This window comes from Dunckerocampus dactyliophorus, chromosome 5 (genome assembly GCF_027744805.1).
Source record: "Dunckerocampus dactyliophorus isolate RoL2022-P2 chromosome 5, RoL_Ddac_1.1, whole genome shotgun sequence".
Taxonomy (NCBI): Eukaryota; Metazoa; Chordata; class Actinopteri; order Syngnathiformes; family Syngnathidae; genus Dunckerocampus; species Dunckerocampus dactyliophorus.
The window spans coordinates 20,793,655-20,811,273 of NC_072823.1; the positions used below are offsets into that span (position 1 = coordinate 20,793,655).

The 17,619-nt window shown below is 41.1% G+C and overlaps 1 protein-coding gene across 3 annotated transcripts; it reads right to left on the reverse strand.

Annotated features, from left to right (window-relative positions):
- Positions 1-469: 469 nt before the first annotated feature.
- LOC129181606 (S-adenosylhomocysteine hydrolase-like protein 1) lies at positions 470-14,648 on the reverse strand. 3 transcript variants are annotated; one of them, XM_054777015.1, is made up of 17 exons: positions 14,388-14,648; positions 8,290-8,401; positions 7,909-8,046; positions 7,651-7,718; positions 7,437-7,539; positions 7,272-7,366; positions 5,362-5,468; positions 5,172-5,288; positions 5,044-5,107; positions 3,060-3,148; positions 2,906-2,976; positions 2,753-2,847; positions 2,592-2,690; positions 2,422-2,490; positions 2,231-2,309; positions 2,028-2,148; positions 470-1,953 (listed from the first exon to the last, which is right to left on the reverse strand). In XM_054777015.1, the coding sequence occupies exons 1-17, from the start codon at positions 14,628-14,630 to the stop codon at positions 1,947-1,949; spliced, it is 1,677 nt and encodes a 558-aa protein (XP_054632990.1). In that variant the 5' UTR covers positions 14,631-14,648; the 3' UTR covers positions 470-1,946. The 3 variants fall into 3 exon arrangements, with proteins under 3 accessions (XP_054632990.1, XP_054632987.1, XP_054632988.1); XM_054777012.1 differs by having other exon boundaries at positions 475-1,953; positions 7,618-7,718; XM_054777013.1 differs by lacking the exon at positions 470-1,953 and having other exon boundaries at positions 2,024-2,148; positions 7,618-7,718.
- Positions 14,649-17,619: the final 2,971 nt, after the last annotated feature.

The following is a 17,619-nucleotide window of genomic DNA, read 5'->3' on the forward strand; positions in this document are numbered from 1 at the left end:
ATCCATCCATTGTCCATTTATTTTCCCCTCCTTATGTCCATGCATTCATTCCATGTTGATGGTCACTGCACGGACCTTGGACTTTTCAACATGGCCAACCACAGGGGTTGTGAGGTCAAGTCAGGACAGGCAGGAGGAAGACGAGGAGGAGGAGACGGCCTGCTGACAGCTGGTAGTGGTGATTAAGACGTGTAGTGATGCTGGGAGGAGGGGCATCATCAAAGCTCTTTAAGGAGAATCCCTCCATAGGGACAAGAAGACAAGGACACACACACACACACACACACACACACACACGCTGAATCCTGATACTTCCTGGTTTCTAAAAGAGACTATAGTCTCCAATGACCATCTGTCTTTGTGCTTTACTAACCAGTGGATTATCAAGTGGACGCATGCATGCACACACACACACACACACACACACATGCAAGAGAGTAAGTCATTGAAGTTGGCTGGCTGTAGACAACAAAGCACGAATGACCCCTTACATTTGTATTAATGTATATTATGTATTTTATACTCATTTTAAACCTTCTGACCACACACAACTCAAAAATGAACCGAAAGAACAGTTACAGAAACACACAGTCACACACTGGATTACAGTAATCCAGGAATAGTGTGGTATTTTTAGGCTTTCATTATCAGAGACACACAGGATTCAACAATGGTGACATCATAGTGTTGACGTTCTGTCATGACGACATCATGTCTACCAGTGTTTATCAATTAAATGCTAATATGATACTTTTTTTTTTTTTTTACAAAATGTGTGTCTAACAGACAGGGGAAAATCAACTTTAATAGAATTTCCCTGCATACAGACGTCCTTAGACCTTTGCAGGATTTAACCCTGTTATGCTGTTTGTGGATGCTATGATTAATGAGGCTGAAGCTGGAGAGAAAGCTGAGAATGAAAACTGAGCTTTAATGTGATTTGCCTGGAAGCATATGAGCCATTTTATACAGGATAATACAGGACATCATTTTGTTTTTATTGTAAATTGATTGCTTTTGTGTGTTATTGTCTTGGGAATTGACTTTCTGGTTTATAATTATACTTTAAATGCATAATGTAGTTGAAATGTCTAGAATGTGCTGTGAAAGAAGCACTTTTAACAGTGTTATTTATTTTGCTTCAACAGCGTAGTTACACGCTATAACGCCCTCTTGTGGAGATATAGTATTAGCACAACACAAATCTACTTTTTTCACATGACATGTAAATGGCATATTAGGCGCCGTATTTTGTTGAAAATGCTTTGGAAGACATGCTAGCATGTAATACATATATCCTCATCGTTTAATAACCTTTAGCCAAATGGTCAATGATTTACGGACAACTATTTATTGGATTTTATCTGTGCCTCTACATAGACGTCTTGCTTGATGGGGGCCATGTTTTTCAATCCATCTTCCTCAAATTTTACAGACATGGGCTGGCAAGTCACTTAAAGGTGTGTACCGAATTTTGTGGTGATTCGGCTAAACACCTCTAAATTACAGCGGGTGTTTTGTAGAGCCCATTGAGCTGTGCAAGAAATTTCTAGTCAATTTGACTTTGAGATTAATAAAGGCACCATCGTGCGGTGTATTTGTCAGAAAAATAATAGCACAGGCAACACAGTAGGAGTGCATGTTCTGACAAAATGTCATCTTTTTGTGTGCGGCCTGTCAGGAGTGAAATAATTAACTTACACAAATACATAAACCATGGTGTGAGCTCATTTTGTCACACTGCTGTGGCTATTTATTTAATGAGTTTAAAAAAAACCTCTCTTACATCTCTAGCAGTGCATCATACTAAGAAATACAGCAACATTGTTGCTGGAAACAAACAACCCGGACTTACAGTTCAAGTTAGTTAGCAGTCAATAGTTACGCTTTTAAAACAATAAGGCAGTTTTGAACGTCTGAAGATCTTCAGTTTGATGTCCAGTGAGTCAGTACCTGCATCAAAATAGCTTTTTAGTGCGCTATAAGTAGCACTGCACTTACAGTATGTGTGAAAGTGTGCATCTCACCTATAATAGTTAGGCTTAAAGGGTCCATGCTTGCTGATGCCCAAATACTTGGCCTGCTCGCTGGTCAGCTCTGTGAGGTGGGCGTCAAAGCTAGGAAGGTGAAGACTGGCCACGTATTCATCTGAAAAATAATATGTGTGCTATAAATACAGAAAAAAGGCAAGAATGATGGTTGGTTCTTGGTATGGGGGACCGAAACTTGCCCATCTTCTTTGGCAACAGGTAGACGTCTTGTTTGTAACGTCCCTCTGGAGCATTGAAAAGCTCTATGAGAGCCAGAGCCTGGATAAATAAACAGGACAGTGCCACTTGTAGAACAATTAGAGCCCTCTATGGACAACAGTATCAAGGCACAGCTAATACTGGTGCAACAATGTGTGTGTGATGTTTATACCTGAGTTGTGGCGGTGATAGAAAGGACAAATGTTGGAACAGTGGAGCAGCTCAAGTTCAGCAAACGACCCTGGGAAGACAAGAAAAAGAACGTCCTCTCTGAAAAATGTGACTCCCAGAATAATTTGGTGCGTTTTTAATTGTATTTATAGTATACTAGACTCCTGTCACCTCAGCCAGCAGCACTATTCTTCTCCCATCTGGCCAGATGATGTGGTCCACCTGAGGCCTGACCCGCTCCCATCTCAGCTCTGCAGTCCGTAGACTCACCTGAAATGAACAATTTATAGTTTCCACAAAGAAACAACACACACTAACATGAATAATCATACCAAATCTATCTCAGTGTTGGAGTGTCCCATGTTGCAGACAATGCAGCCGTTCTTCATTCTGTCCATATGTTCCCTCACCACCACGTGTTTATTACCTGAAGAACACAAGCATATGTAGCGTCGGTTCCATCGCGGTCGTGTGCATGCGTGTACCTGTGCAGGTGATGACCATGTCAACCTGCCGGACCACCTCACTCAGTTGGATCACTCTGAAGCCATCCATGCTGCAAGAAAGGGCAGAGACAGAGACCACAACGGTAAAGAGATAGTTGACGGTGGTTTGCTGTATACTTTCCAGTGTTCTTACCAGGCCTGCAGAGCACAGATAGGATCCACTTCTGTCACGTACACAACAGCTCCCAATGCTTTGAGGGCACCACAACAGCCTTTACCAACCTACAAGGCCACAGAAGGTACTTCATTTAGCTTCAATGGTCCCTTATTATCATATTACAGTATAACTACTGTATACACTACAGTATTTTTCAACAATTTTAAATAAATCTCAGTGGTCCCACAATAGTGTATTGGCAGTAAGTTGTCCAAAATCTAGATTTGCTCACATTTGGTGCTCATAAACAGGCTTGTCAAATAGCGGGCACTGAGGTGTCAGGGGGACTGTAAAGAGGCGGGGGAGCTTCAGTTAGAGTCCCTATTTTCAGTGTCTTTGTTCATGCTTGTACGATACACAAGCCTCCCGCTAGATGGCAGCAGAGCTGATGGAGGAGGAAAGAGGAGTTTCTGACCGGAATGAAAAGAAAAATGAAGGAGACGACAGAGGCGAGGAAAGGAAGTGAAGATAACTGGAATAAAAAGGCCAGGAAAGACGACAATACATGCACAGCCTTTAGGTTTACCACGAATACAGAGGAAATGAAGATATATAATGTATATATGTATAATATTAGCAATATTGCACATTTTGCACAAAAACATGTTTACAGTTTTAAAAAGGTTTGAGCCTATACAAATTCAAATCCCAGTGAATAATTTGCACTTTTCCCCCTGTTTTGAGAATCACACCAACTGAGCAGTCCCTTTGAAATGTTACAAATTGAGTTCAACTTAACTTGGAAATTGTTTGAATTAGTTGCAGATGTTATTGCAGCTCATTTTATTTATTTATTTTGATAATGCAGCAACTTGGGCAGCTGTTTGTGCAGATAAATAAATATATATGATCAGGTTCGCAATTTAAATTATTTAAATTATGTTCAAAAAGAATTGAGAACCACTGCTCTCGGGACACATTACACTAGGCCTCCAACTTACGAACATCCGACTTGCGAACATTCGGAGATACGAACACAAGCTGACTGGTCTATATTTTCATGTGTTTTGCCTTTTGGAACTCCATATTTATACTGCTACATGCTTGACCAGTAGAGGGCACTGTGACACTGCTAATGGGACCAACAGGAGAGGAAGAAGGTGGGGAGAGACTGTAAAGGAGAAATGCAAAGCTAAATTGTAGCAGTACATACAACCCGGACAGAGTGTGTGATTAAAGTTTATGAAGAGTTAATAGGCCTGCTTAATTCTACACCACCCACAGAACATTACCTCTTTTAGAAGAGTCTAACGACGAGGATTTGTCCTGTTTCAATATCTCCTCCTCCTCCACCACAACGACGTATGCTCGGCCACTCCTCTTCAAAGGTAAATAACATTTATCATTACGTATTATTATATCACTTTTATTCTTGTTTTTTTCATTAATTATCCTCGTTTAATATTACTACTGCATCCAAACTCATATTTACATACATACACATATACTGTATATGTATACACGTACATGTAGTACCTATATCATTGGTAATATTACCTTTTCTCCTACTTAAGAACAAATTAACTTGCCAACGGTCGTCTGGAACCAATTGTGTTCGTAAGTTGGGGACCTAGTGTACTGTTAAAGCATCATTACTGCATCCATTTGGCATAATAGAGACCTTTCATTCTTTCACTTTTGCTGCACCAAGAGCTGAGGTCAGAGATTAAACACTTTCTTGTCTATGTTCCTGTTTGTAGAACATGATCTATTGATTTTGAATCATGCCTGGTGCAAGATGGCTGAGGTCACAGGCCAAATGGATACGTGTGTCCTAGCTCCTATTCATTTTGAAAACAAGATTGATTAGGTCGAAGTTCAAATCGGAGCATATGCTTAAATTTCAGAAAGTTTTGCTTCATATCAGAACAAGAACCCTACTGATTTTAATAATGCTGTTAAATTATAGCTACTTGAAGTGCCTGCAGGGATCAAAGGGCATTGTCTCCTGTTTACTGACCTCACCATAGCCGCACACCAACACTTGTTTGCCACCAAACATGACGTCTGTGGTTCTCTTCAACCTGAAAGCAACACAGTCAGCTTTTATCTGCGGGTGTGTGTGTGTGTGTGTGTGTATGCGCTCACCCGTCCAGTATGGACTCCTTACAGCAGTAGAGGCTGTCAAACTTCTGCTTGGTCACAGAGTCGTTGACGTTCATAGCGGGAACACACAACTTGCTGGCCTTAGACAGCTGGTACAGGCTGCCACAAAGATGGAGGTGTGTTTAATGGTAATGGCAGAACTGTAGTGGCAAAAGCTTTGAGCAGAACTAACCGATAGACCCCCGTTACACTTTCCTCCACAATGCCTCGAATATTCTTGAACTGGCTCGGGTACTTTTTGGAGAGCCAGTGGGTCAGGTCGCCACCGTCATCCAGAATCTGACAAAAGATGCCATCACGACATGCTTCTTTTAATCCAATTTTAAAAAAATATTTTTTTTTTAAATTATGGACAACACAAGAAACCAAATCGCCCCTAAAATACTCAGAAGTGAGATTCTAATTCACACCTAGTCGGCTCAGCATTCTTGACCTGCTTGGCTTGGTGGTACTATGTAGTTACATAGGATGGCCACTAGGCGGCAGTAGAAACTTGGTGATTGAAAATGAAGGAAGAAAAGAAAATTGCAAATTTCATATAATAAAATAAATTTAATAAAATAAACCTGCACAAGGTAATTTATTTTTGTTCAGTGCTCATCAAGTCAGGATGTGTGGCAGATGGGCGCCCTGTTTCGGCAGGATACTCGCGCCCATGTCTGTGGTCGCGCTCCATTCTGCTCATCAAACGTCCACCACGTGACCAAACAAGATGCTGTGCCTGAGCCCTCAGGTTAATTACACAGTTAAAAAAAGTTATTTACGGTAATTGCTCAAAAATAAAAATATTTCATTGTTAATATTATATTATATTTATTATATCGCAGACCAAGAGTCTCAAACATGTTATTTCTCTACTAAAATGGGAAATAAAAAAGAGGGAATTGTGAGAATAAGAGTTAGTTGAGTGAGGTGGGAGATGACAATTGTTGACAAAACATGGAAAAGAGGAAAAACGAGGGCCACACATCAAGGTATAACTTAATATAGCTACAAAAAATAGTTTTGGGGGCGCCATGCGTCGTCCTGCCCAGGGTGTCATTCAAGCCAGAACAAACCATATTGTTTTGAGAAGCAAAACGCTTTTCTTAAGTGACTCCACCAACTAGCCGGAACTACTTTCGTCGTTGCCGAAAACCGACCAAGGGACGATGTGGGGGGAAAGTCATTGTTGATGCACCGAACAATCCCTTTGAAACAAAATGGAATCATCAATAAATAAAAATAATAATAAAATCAATACACATTTACGACTGCTTATCATGTGAGAGTTGTAGACGTGTGCCGTTGGAGTAATTGCTCCATCACGTCAGGCGGCTAAATACAGAGCCAGAACAGTACTGATTGGCTAAGGGAGAACACGCCTATTATGTTCTGCGTTCTGATTGGCTGTAGGCAATTGTCAATCAATCTCCTTCGCGCACCTATACCGTGTTTCCTGTTTGCTAGGAACCATGGTGGCATTATGCTAGGGCGACATTATGAAATACTGTAAATTAATCTTCGGTTCATGGAGGACTACTAAGAGGAGTAAAATACTACAACAGGAGCAATATGTTTTAAGAAGGATACAAAAACGGCGCAGGGACGAGGCACGTCAGAGGAGTGAATGCAGTGAGTCCCTTAATTTCTTGTGTCCAAGAGATTGATCATTAAAATTCAAACGAAATTTGAACTTTGAGTGTTTAAACGAGAGAGAAATGTGAGAAAATGTGTGTCTGTGTGAGAAAAGTGGAAAAAGTTTATTTGTGAGGGGTCTTACAGCCTTCAAACATATGTAATAATTGCAAATAAATAAAGTTGGCTACTTCGCGGATTTCACTTACTGCGGTCTATATTGGGAAACTATCCCCCGCGATAAACAAGGGACCACTGTATATTAGCACAACCCAATACAATGGACCCTGCAGATTTCTGAACCAATGCCCTGCTGTAAACGAGGGAACACTGTGCTGTCAATTTGTGGAGTAACACTATGCAGCACTCACATCACACATGTTTTCTAATGTTTTTAGACTACAAAAAAAATATCAAATATCTAAAAGACACCGTCCCATGTAAACGGACACAAATTTGTAGTACCACATTGGGTTGCCAGATGTCAGCTCCGACACAGCGATCGATGCACCACCAGAAGTCGTCTTCTGTCTCCCCCTTCCAGGCAAACACACAGGTACCTGAAGAAGGACGATTGCACGTAATTAGATAATGAGGAAGCACTAAAAAGAGTCTTTGCATTTTTCGTACCTCCCTCAGCAAGCGCTGCAGCCACAGCGTTCTGAGTGGAGAAGATGTTGCAGGCTGCCCAGCGACACTGAGCTCCCAACACAGATAGAGTCTCAATAAGAACCTGCAACACACACACACACACGCAGATCCTGATGATGTGTGAATTTTGCCATAAGTCAAAGATTTCTGTTGTACTGACTGCAGTCTGTGCAGTAATGTGTGTGCAGCCAACCACTTTGGCTCCAGCCAGAGGTTTCTCTCCTTCTGCTTTCTTCCTCAGAACCATCAGCGCAGGCATCTCTAATAACGAGCACATGAGATCCAGATAGTTAGATGTAAAGCTTGTATGTATGTGTGTGTGTGTGTATATATATATATATATATATGTATATGTATGTATGTATATATGTATGTGTGTGTGTGTGTGTGTGTGTGTGTATGTATGTATATATGTCTGTTTTGTGTGTTTGAGAGTGTGTGTGCAGCGTACCTTGCTCTGCAATTTCAATTTCTCGGCGTCCAAAATCAGCTTGTTTGATGTTTTTAATGCAGAAGTCAGAGGTGCCCTTGGATGTTTTCTGGACCTTGTTCCTAGGAGAGGCCTCATCCTCAGAGCAGTCACTGCCCACTGCAACACAGAAGTAATGCTCCAATTAATGCCTCTGTTGAATTCATCGCAGTGTCTCCTAGAGTATCCTGTGTTATTAGCATCCAGCAGTTTTATCTACCTCAGTGTGGCAAATTTTGGCAGCTGTTTGTGTAAAACTCATTTGGCGTACTGTTGTTTACAATGAACTCATCAGTGCCATTAATGCTGGCGGAGCAGTTTTCTCCTTACCGCTATTAGAACATAATTTTTTTATTCACGCACTTGAGCTGAAGCTGTCGTTGGACGACTGCGAGATGGACCGTGACAGCGTGCGCGGAACAGCCTTTATAGGTCGCTTGTTGAATTCTTGCTTCTGCTCAGACAGTTGTATTTGCTGTGGAATCAAAATGGGAAAGGTTATGGTGGGGATCTGGATAAAAGTGCAGATACGGAACTTTTATTTTCACATTTTTGCCAGTTTGAGTCACTGTTCATGTCTACTCATTTCGTCAGAATATGTCTGTCAGACCTTCTGTTCCTGCCGACTAGCCCTGTCCTTTCTCTTTTCCCCATAAACAATTTATGTTGCTGTGCCTGCTACGTTTTACAATGAACCACAATTTTTTCTGTCTGTGTCTGTGTGTGTGTGTGTGTGTGTGTGTGTGTGTGTGTGTGTATTAAGGCCCCTACTGGTGCCGGCTGCAGCACAATAACCATCAGACGGCATCTGCGCGAAAAGGGTTTAAAAAGGCCACGTCTCCTTCAACGCCACAAAACTGCCCGTTTAGACTTTGCCAGGGAGCATCAAACATGGGACATTGAAAGGTGGAAAAATGTTTTATTCTCTGATGAGAAAAAAATGTAACCTTGACGGTTCAGATGGCTTCCAATGTTACTGGCATGACAAGGAGATCCCACCTGAGATGTTCTCTACCCGACTCAGTGGAGGGGGTCCATCATGATCTGGGGTGTTTTTCTATTCAGTGGAACACTGGAGCTTCAGCTGGTACGGGGTCGTCAAATGGCGGCTGCTTACGTGCAGATGTTGAAGCGGGCATCCCTCATGACTGAGGGCCCTCGTCTGTGTGGTAACAGCTGGGTTTTTCAACAGGACAACACTGCAGTTCACAATGCTCGCTTGACAAAGGACTTCTTCAGGGAGAATAACATCACTCTTTTGGACCATCCTGCATGTTCCCATCATTTAAATCCCATAGAGAACATTTGGGGATGGATGGCAAGGGAAGTTTATAAAAATGTCCATCAGTTCCAGACAGTTGATGCCCTTTGTGAAGCCATCTTCACCACTTGGAGCATTGGGCCTCATTCACGAACATCTTCTTAAAAGTCTTCTTAAGAAGTGTACTTAAGAAGGCGCGGGTTGGAAACTGCGCCACATTCACGACACGTTCTTAAGTAGGGATAATTGTTCGCACCGGTGTTTTTAGGTTGATGAATGCCAACTGCGATGCACGTGCATGTAAGGCCTAATTTGCATAGGTCACCGCCTATTATTTCCTATATAAGGTAAAAAATGTGCCGTGCGCAACAGACAGCTGGAGGCGGAGATGGCAACGCGCAAGGGCAAGACTGAGGAGCAGCTGGACAACAAACGAAAGAAAAACTTCAATTCTACTGAAATAGAGGTGCTTTTACAAGGAGTGACCGAACACAAGACCACCTTATTTTCACGTGCATCCACCGTGGTTACATTTGATTAGATGCTGCCTAATTAATACAGCAGCCCCGTGCTCTGGCTCAAGACGTGGCTGGGGCGCATGTCATTATCTGGGGGCGCTCCGTGCGCAATAGACACACCACGTTTCATTGCGATGTTTTTCTGATGATCCTGCACACCTGCAAGAACAGAGAGGGAAGCCTGAAGCCTGAAGCAGGACATCAAATATTCGTCGCTTTCAGCAAATAAATCTACATGGTCCCTATACATTCTCTCTCTGCGCAGCGCACGTCCAGCCAGCTACTTTTTTTTTTTTGATGAATTGGGATTTGAATATATATTTATTGATGGAGTATGTTTTAGTTGTTTTGATGATAAATAATTGTTGGGATATTTTATTTGCACTACATTTTTTGAGATCAGGTTGCAAAATCCATCATGAGGGCGATTGCGCATTGAAAGTGCAAGCTTTGCTTGTGCGTAAGAATCCTCCTGAGCGTTCGTAGAATTTGTTCTTAGATCTAAGAACTGTGAGTTAAGAACACGTTTCGTGAATGCCAAAAATCTTCGTAAGAAGGCTTTAAGAACACATTTGTGCGTAAGAACGTTTCGTGAATGAGGCCCAATGTTCCCACTAGCCTCCTGGAAACACTCGCATCAAGCATGCCCAAAGCAATTTTTGAAGTGATTAGCAAGAACGGTGGAGCTACTCATTACTGAGTCCTACTGACAACAATTTTATTGTTATTTTTGAGCGATGGTCTTCTTTCTTTGGCGACTATGCTCCTGGCTGGGGCTTGCGGGTTGCTGCCTGGAGAGCGTCGAGGCATACACTAAGTCCCCAACTAACGAACACAATTGGTTCCAGACGACCGTTCTTAAGTCGAATTGTTCTTAAGTTGAAAAAAATTAATATTCCCAATGATATAGGTACTACATGTACATGTATACATATATACATATATGCGTATGTACCGTATATAAATATGAGTTTGGATGTAGTAGTAATATTAAACGAGGATAATTAATGAAAAAAAACAATAATAAAAATGATATAATAATACGTAATGATAAATGTTATTTACCTTTGAAGAGGAGTGGTCGAGCATACATCGTTTTGGTGGAGGAGGAGTTATTGAAAAAGGACAAATGGTCATCGTCGTTAGACTCTTCTAAAAGAGGTAGTGTTCTGTGGGTGGTGTAGAATTAAACAGGCCTATTACCTCTTCATAAACTTTAATCACACGCTCTGTCTGGGTTGTATCATACAGCCACAATGGAGCTTTCTATCCCAGGCGTCTGTTGGTCCCATTAGCAGTATCACAGTGCCCTCTACTGGTCAAGCATGTAGCAGTATAAATATGGACTTATAAGGCAAAACACATGAAAATATAGACCAGTCGGCTTGTGTTTGTATCTCCGAAAGTTCGCACGTCGGATGTTCGTTAGTAGGAGACAGGTGTACAGGTGTGTTCAGTGGAAAAAATGCATGCCTGGTGGTTGCTGTCTGGGATGGGACGGCACTGATGTGATGTTTTTGTAATATTCCCACGATCAATAGGCAAAGTCACAAAGATCGACTAGTGGATTGCAATTGGCGGGTTTGGCGACCCCTGGTGTAAACAATGGTAACCCGAGAAGATGCTAGCATAGCATCAGTTTTATCAGAACCGGACACAGCAGATCTTTCGGTATGAACTTTACTTTTCTACTTTTTGTAACAAATGCAAAACACAATTTGTCCAATCACCTGTGAGGTTCCAGTCCTTTTGCCCAAACAGTTTCTATCAGCCTTTTCTCACATTGGATTCGTAAACTGCATCAAGTTACATAATATTGCATGTACTGTACATGTCCGTCTGTCAGGCAGGCTTTCACAAAAGAGGCACTTACAAGCTACACTCTCTCCACAAAAATCCCTTCCATGTCTTCAAGTCCTGCACTGTAACTTCCCTACTGTGTGAGTGAAATATTATATTGCGGTCAACTTATGCCAACTAAATGACCTCAATTATCCAATACTGTCACAATATCAGCTTGAATTCAATCCAGCAGTGTAGATGAAGTGCGGTTAGACACAGATTTTCTCTCTTGGTAATGATTACTTTTGCCGTTGCATGAGTACGGCTTCTGTATTTGGCGGTGCTTAAGTCAAGGAGTGCGCTTAATGTTTAACACCAGCGGTGGACGTGAACTTAATGATCACATCTCTAACAGGGCTGAGAATTGGCTGAATTCTAAATGAAAGGGTGAAAGTTCTTAGGAAAGCATGTCATTTGTTGATTTTTGAGTCGCTTACACTGATTTGTATTAAAGTAGAAGAGTAGAAAATTAAGATTTTCGCTGCAGGAGTTAAAAAAAATGTGAATTAATTTAGTTTCGTGACGTGAAAGGCAACACTGCTACCTTGATGCAGATGGACTGCACTGCTGTCTGGTCCTTGTTGGTTTTAGTAGCCATGTTGACTAGACTGTAGGCTTTCTTCATGATGTCCCAGTGACCTTGCAGAGCTGCTGCGTGCACCGCTGCTGCTTTTTGAACTGCAGCACAGTGGCTGGCACCAATGCACAAAAGCCACCTGCAGCCACGCCTCACCCTCGCCACAAAGGTGGAGGGGAAAAACGGCAGACTACTAAAAGGAGTCTTTGTAGAGGAAGATAAATGGAGGGAGAGATGGTGTAGATTTACTAGGGTGCTCTCAGGGTTGAGTATAAGGTACTTAGTCCTTCAGAGGTCACAATAGGCGCGCATGAATAAACTCACTGGACACTTTATTAGGTACACCTGCATAATCCAATGAGCTCAACAAGAAAAATGCTGTCTTTACAAAGGTAATAATATTAGGTATCAATTTAACTATGTTTGTCATTAAATACCTATATTTATTTAAATAGAAATAAATACATCTAAATATATATACAGTCATGGAAAAAATGATTAGACCACCCTTGTTTCTTCAGTTTCTTGTTCATTTTAATGCCTGATACAACTAAAAGGTACCTTTGTTTGGACAAATATAACAATGGCAACAAAAATAGCTCATAAGAGTTAAATTTTTTGGCAGTACAATGCTATCGCTATTCATGTACGAACTTAAGTGATTTTGGTTATTATCAAGAAAACCATGGAAGTTGCTATGTTAAATTAAATTAATGAAATGAAATTAATTCAACTCTTATGAGCTATATTTGTTATCACCATTATATTTGTCCAAACAAATGTACCTTTAGTTGTACCGGGCATTACAATGGATCAATAAACTGAAGAAACAAGGGTGGTCTAATCATGCTTTCCATGACTGTATATATTTGTGATCATACTGAAAGCTATTTTTTTTTTTAATTCATTCATTCTTTAACGTGACAAAAGGAACAAAAACAATCACAACTCCAACCCAATCTCAGCTTACAACAATTAGATAATAATAATGATAATAATAATATTAATAATAATAATAATAATATAAGCAACAATAATAAAAATAAAAACAATGATCCATCCATTTTCTATACGCGTATGCTGGAGCCTATCTCAGCTGACTTCGAGTGAGGCGGGGTACAAAAACAATAATATACAGTATATATTTTTTCAAAAGCGTTAACAAACAATAGTATTTGTCATTATTATCACTTATCACCATTGCCGTCGCCAACATTACTAGTGATAATAATAATAATCATAATAATAATAATAAGAACAGTAACAGTCTTACAGTTTCACAAGCTTGACACACCATACCACACTGTAGCCATTATTCATTGATTCTATTCTTGGAAATGATACAATTGTATTGACACATGCAATCTAGAAGACCTGCATTTCAAGTTTTATTGCCATAGCTTGTGTATGTCAGTCATAATCAGTTGGACTATGAAAATCTATCCAAATCCATTTACTGGCATTTACAGCTGAACATTATAAGAGCACTCAGTACGATGCAGTGCAGTTGTGCAGTACCGCAAGCCACAATAATAAACATGCAACAAACTGTTGAATGAATACCTCTAAAAACAGCATTATTGTCTTTATAAAATGCTTTATACAACTATTGTATGGGAAGTGTACTGTGCTTTGTTGTGACTGGTGGAATTATCTGTGAGTGTCTTCCATTTAATCTGACCAAAGGGTGTCTTTTGACGTTACAGTGTAAGTCATTATGTCTCTTAAAGCAACACACTGCTGTCTCAGCAATTACCGTTAGCCTGTTCACTTCCTATGTTTAACATATTCACATATTAACGTATTATAGGGATAGGGAAAGAATAAAGGATGTGTAATAGCACATAGAAAATAATAAACACAGTAGTAAAAAAAAGAGGTACGTTGCCATAAGCGGGTCTATTCAATTTTGCACTTGCTGCATGACCATGAGACGGTGCTGTATTGTGTATTTGGCCTTGTATATTTAGCGATTAATCAAGGCTGTCAGAGCTATTTTTGATTATCTACAGTATTTATTTCAATCAGAGATGTGAACTTGAGGTTACTTAATTCAGCTGCAACAAATAATACAATTCGTGATACATCTGTAGCTGAATCTCCTTATGAAGTGTCTGTTGGTCTCTCCTGCTGCGTGGTCAAACATTGAGTCGTGCACACTGACACATTGACAGCTCAACTAAGTGCAGACTCACAAGTCTGTGCTTACTTTCCATGTTACCTTATCATGTCCTCTGACTGACGACTGTGTGTCCTCGCTTACCATGTCAGTCTTGAGTGCCTCTGTGACCCCCTCCTTTGTCCCGTTCTGACTCTGATGAGGGCTCCACCTGCTCTCGGCCGCCTTCAGCATCTTTAGTAGGTTAGGGCTGGACTTTGCCGCCTGTTTTTTGGAGCTTTCACATGTATCTTCTCTGTCATCCTCTGCTGGTGCTTGAGGACCGACACCAGGCGGAGGCATGTCCTCCTCCCTGCAGGCTCCTGTCAGCTGCTTTTCCTCTGCCATGACTCCACTTCCCAATGAAGTCAGTTCCCTCTCAGTTGGAACAGAAAGCAAGCACCCTCATATGTCCCTCGAGGGGTGTTTTGGCTCTAAACAGCATTAGCTCACTTTGGCCAAATGTAAAGTAGCAGATAATTAGTGCAGGTTGCATTGTGTACACAGTAAACACTTCTTGTTGAAATAAATATCAAATGGATCCACTTCTATCCAGCAAAGTGGCACATATGGGGATGCAAACACGGCAACCCTCCTTTGTCCTAAATTCCGCGATGCCAAGATAAATAGCGCTCAAAGGCATTTATACTTGCAGAGCGGCCCCCTTTTTTTATGTTGACAGCACAAAACCTAATGAGAACACAATCAAATGCAAGGTTACATTATTAACAAACAACCATGATGCCATGTTTACATTAAACCCAAGCAGCATCGGTAGTGGACCCATGGGGACGACTAATTGTCTTTACGTAGCAGCAACAGCGTTTGGTGTTTAGACACTCATGTATTTTGAAAATGTTACATTTATGAACCTTAGACAGAAAGAAGTCGGAAATTCTGTGTGAATGTTGCTAAAGAAGTACACAATGTACGTAAATCAGGGCATACAGTCCTCTTTAGGGTCGCAGGGGCATGCTGGAGCCTATCCCAGTTGACTTCGAGCAACAGGCGGGGTACACCCTGGACTGATCGCCAGCCAATCGCAGGGCACATATAGACAAACAACCATTCGCACTCACATTCATACTTATGGACAATTTAGAGTCTCCAATTAACCTAACATGCATGTTTTTGGAATGTGGGAGGAAACCGGAATACCCGGAGAAACCCACGCACGCACGGGGAGAACATGCAAACTCCACACAGAAATACCCAAGGAAGAATCGAACCCAGGTCTTCCCGATCTCCAGACTGTTAGTGTGTTGGCCAACATGCTAACCACTAGACCACTGGCCCAGTATTACACCACTGTCTGTACAAAATAACACCTTAAAGAGACATAAAACAGTCAAAAGTGATCATTTGAACACCCCCCCCGCCGAGAGGCAGGGAGGACTTTCAATATATGTGCAGACCTGCCAACATGTCTGATTTTGTCGTACTCAGCATGCAGTTTTACTCTTGAATATGCTTGTATGCTTCACTGCTCTCCCATTTTGTTGCATTTTGCTGGTTTCAGTTTTGAGTTCAGTCTGTACAGTACAGATAAATAATAGAAATGATCAGTTTCTCAATAGTATTTCAAATTGAGGGGGGCGAAAAAATTTCTGTCTCCCAGTGGGGGCATGACAGAAAATAATTGAGAACCATTGCTTTATTGAAACGAACAATCACGCCAAAACAACCAGTCGTATATCCGCAGACTATTGGAAAGTAGAAACTTGAAGTAGGAATGAACGGACATGAAAAAATTTACATTTCCACCACTTGGATGTAAAAAAAAAAAAAAAGTTCATCCACAGGAGTGAAGTTTAAAAAAAAAATATGTCCACATAAAGTCGCATTCTCCAGCTGTCATGCGCATTTGACCCAACCTGAAAACGCAACCACAGGGTTGCATTATATTGGTATGTTCCAATCCCTGCACTGCACGCACTGACCATATTAACTTTCTTTTAAAACCTGGATTATTGGGACATGTACTGTCATGTTGGCAACTTCAAACGAGCATCTGTGTGTGCACTGATGATGCATAGAAGTGTGCGGCATTCACCACAAAGGACAAGGTTTTAAGGTTCAAGTCCTATCTGGAATCTGGAAGATAGGAAGTACTTTGTTGGAATTGGTAACTGCGTCGCAGAGCAAATGGCTATGACTTGTGGGGTTCCCCAGGGGTCAATCTTGGGACCCCAATTGTTCAATCTGTACATGCTTCCTTTTGGGCCACCTAATACGCAGCTACAAAGTGTTCTACCACAACTGTGCAGACGACACTCAGACCTACGTGTCATGATTCTGCAGATTTGCTTTGTCACTGCATCAAACAGATCAGTGTGTGGAGGCAAAACAACTTTCTCGCACTCAACTCAGACAAAACTGAAGTCATTGTCTGTGGCCCACAGAAACAAAGAGAAGGTGTTATTAGCCACCTTGAGACTCTTTCTCTAAAACCTAATCATCAGGTTAGAAATCTAGGGGTAATAATGGGCCAAGACCTGAACTTTAACAGCCAGATTAAATCAATAACATCATCAGCTTTTTACCATCGAAAAAAACATTGCCAAAATCAAGGGAATAATGTCTAGGCCAGATTTAGACAGATTAATCCATGTCTTTGTCTCCAGCAGGCTAGACTACTGTAACAGCCTTCTCACCGGGCATTCTAAACGAGCAGTAAAAAAGCTGCAGTACATCCAGAATGCTGCTGCTCGAGTCCTGACTAGAACCAGGAAATATGACCATATTAGTCCAGTACTGAGGTCTCTGCACTGGCTTCCTGTTGCTCAGACAATAGACTTTAAAACAGCTCTGCTTGTGTACAAGTCTTTTCATGGTCTTGCACCAAAGTATGTCTCTGACATGTTAGAGCCACATGAACCATCTCAGGCTCTGGGAAGCGCAGGGTGTGGTCGCCTGCGGGTGCCAAGAGTCAGGACTAAACATGGTGAGGCTGCGTTTTAGTTTTATGCTACCAAAATCTGGAACAATCTTCTAGAAGATGTGTGACAATCCTCAACTTTGGTAGTGTTCAAATCCATGCTGAAAACACTTTTATTCAACCTGTATGACAACTGAAAGTATTCTATCTGCACTCTTCATTCTTAATCTTTTTTGTTTTATGGAATGATTTATGGAATTTTATGGTATGATTTTAGAATGATTTTATCCTTCTTTTCTGTAAAGCACTTTGAATTACCTTGTATATGAATTGTCCTCTGTAAATAAACTTACCTTAATACTTTCAATATGCAGAAGTGTTTCAGGATAAATAATAAGAAAGATACAAAGTTGGGTACAGAGAGCTCACACTAGTCAAAGTCAAACAATCCATTTCTTT

Coding starts and splice junctions, on each gene's coding strand:
- LOC129181606 (XM_054777012.1), bottom strand. CDS start 14,630: ATGGCAGAGGAAAAGCAGCTGACAGGAGCCTGCAGGGAGGAGGACATG. Junction 2,491..2,591: donor GAATAGTGCTGCTGGCTGAG/GTGACAGGAGTC, acceptor TTGTCTTCCCAG/GGTCGTTTGCTGAACTTGAG. Junction 2,149..2,230: donor CCTGTTGCCAAAGAAGATGG/GCAAGTTTCGGT, acceptor ATTATTTTTCAG/ATGAATACGTGGCCAGTCTT.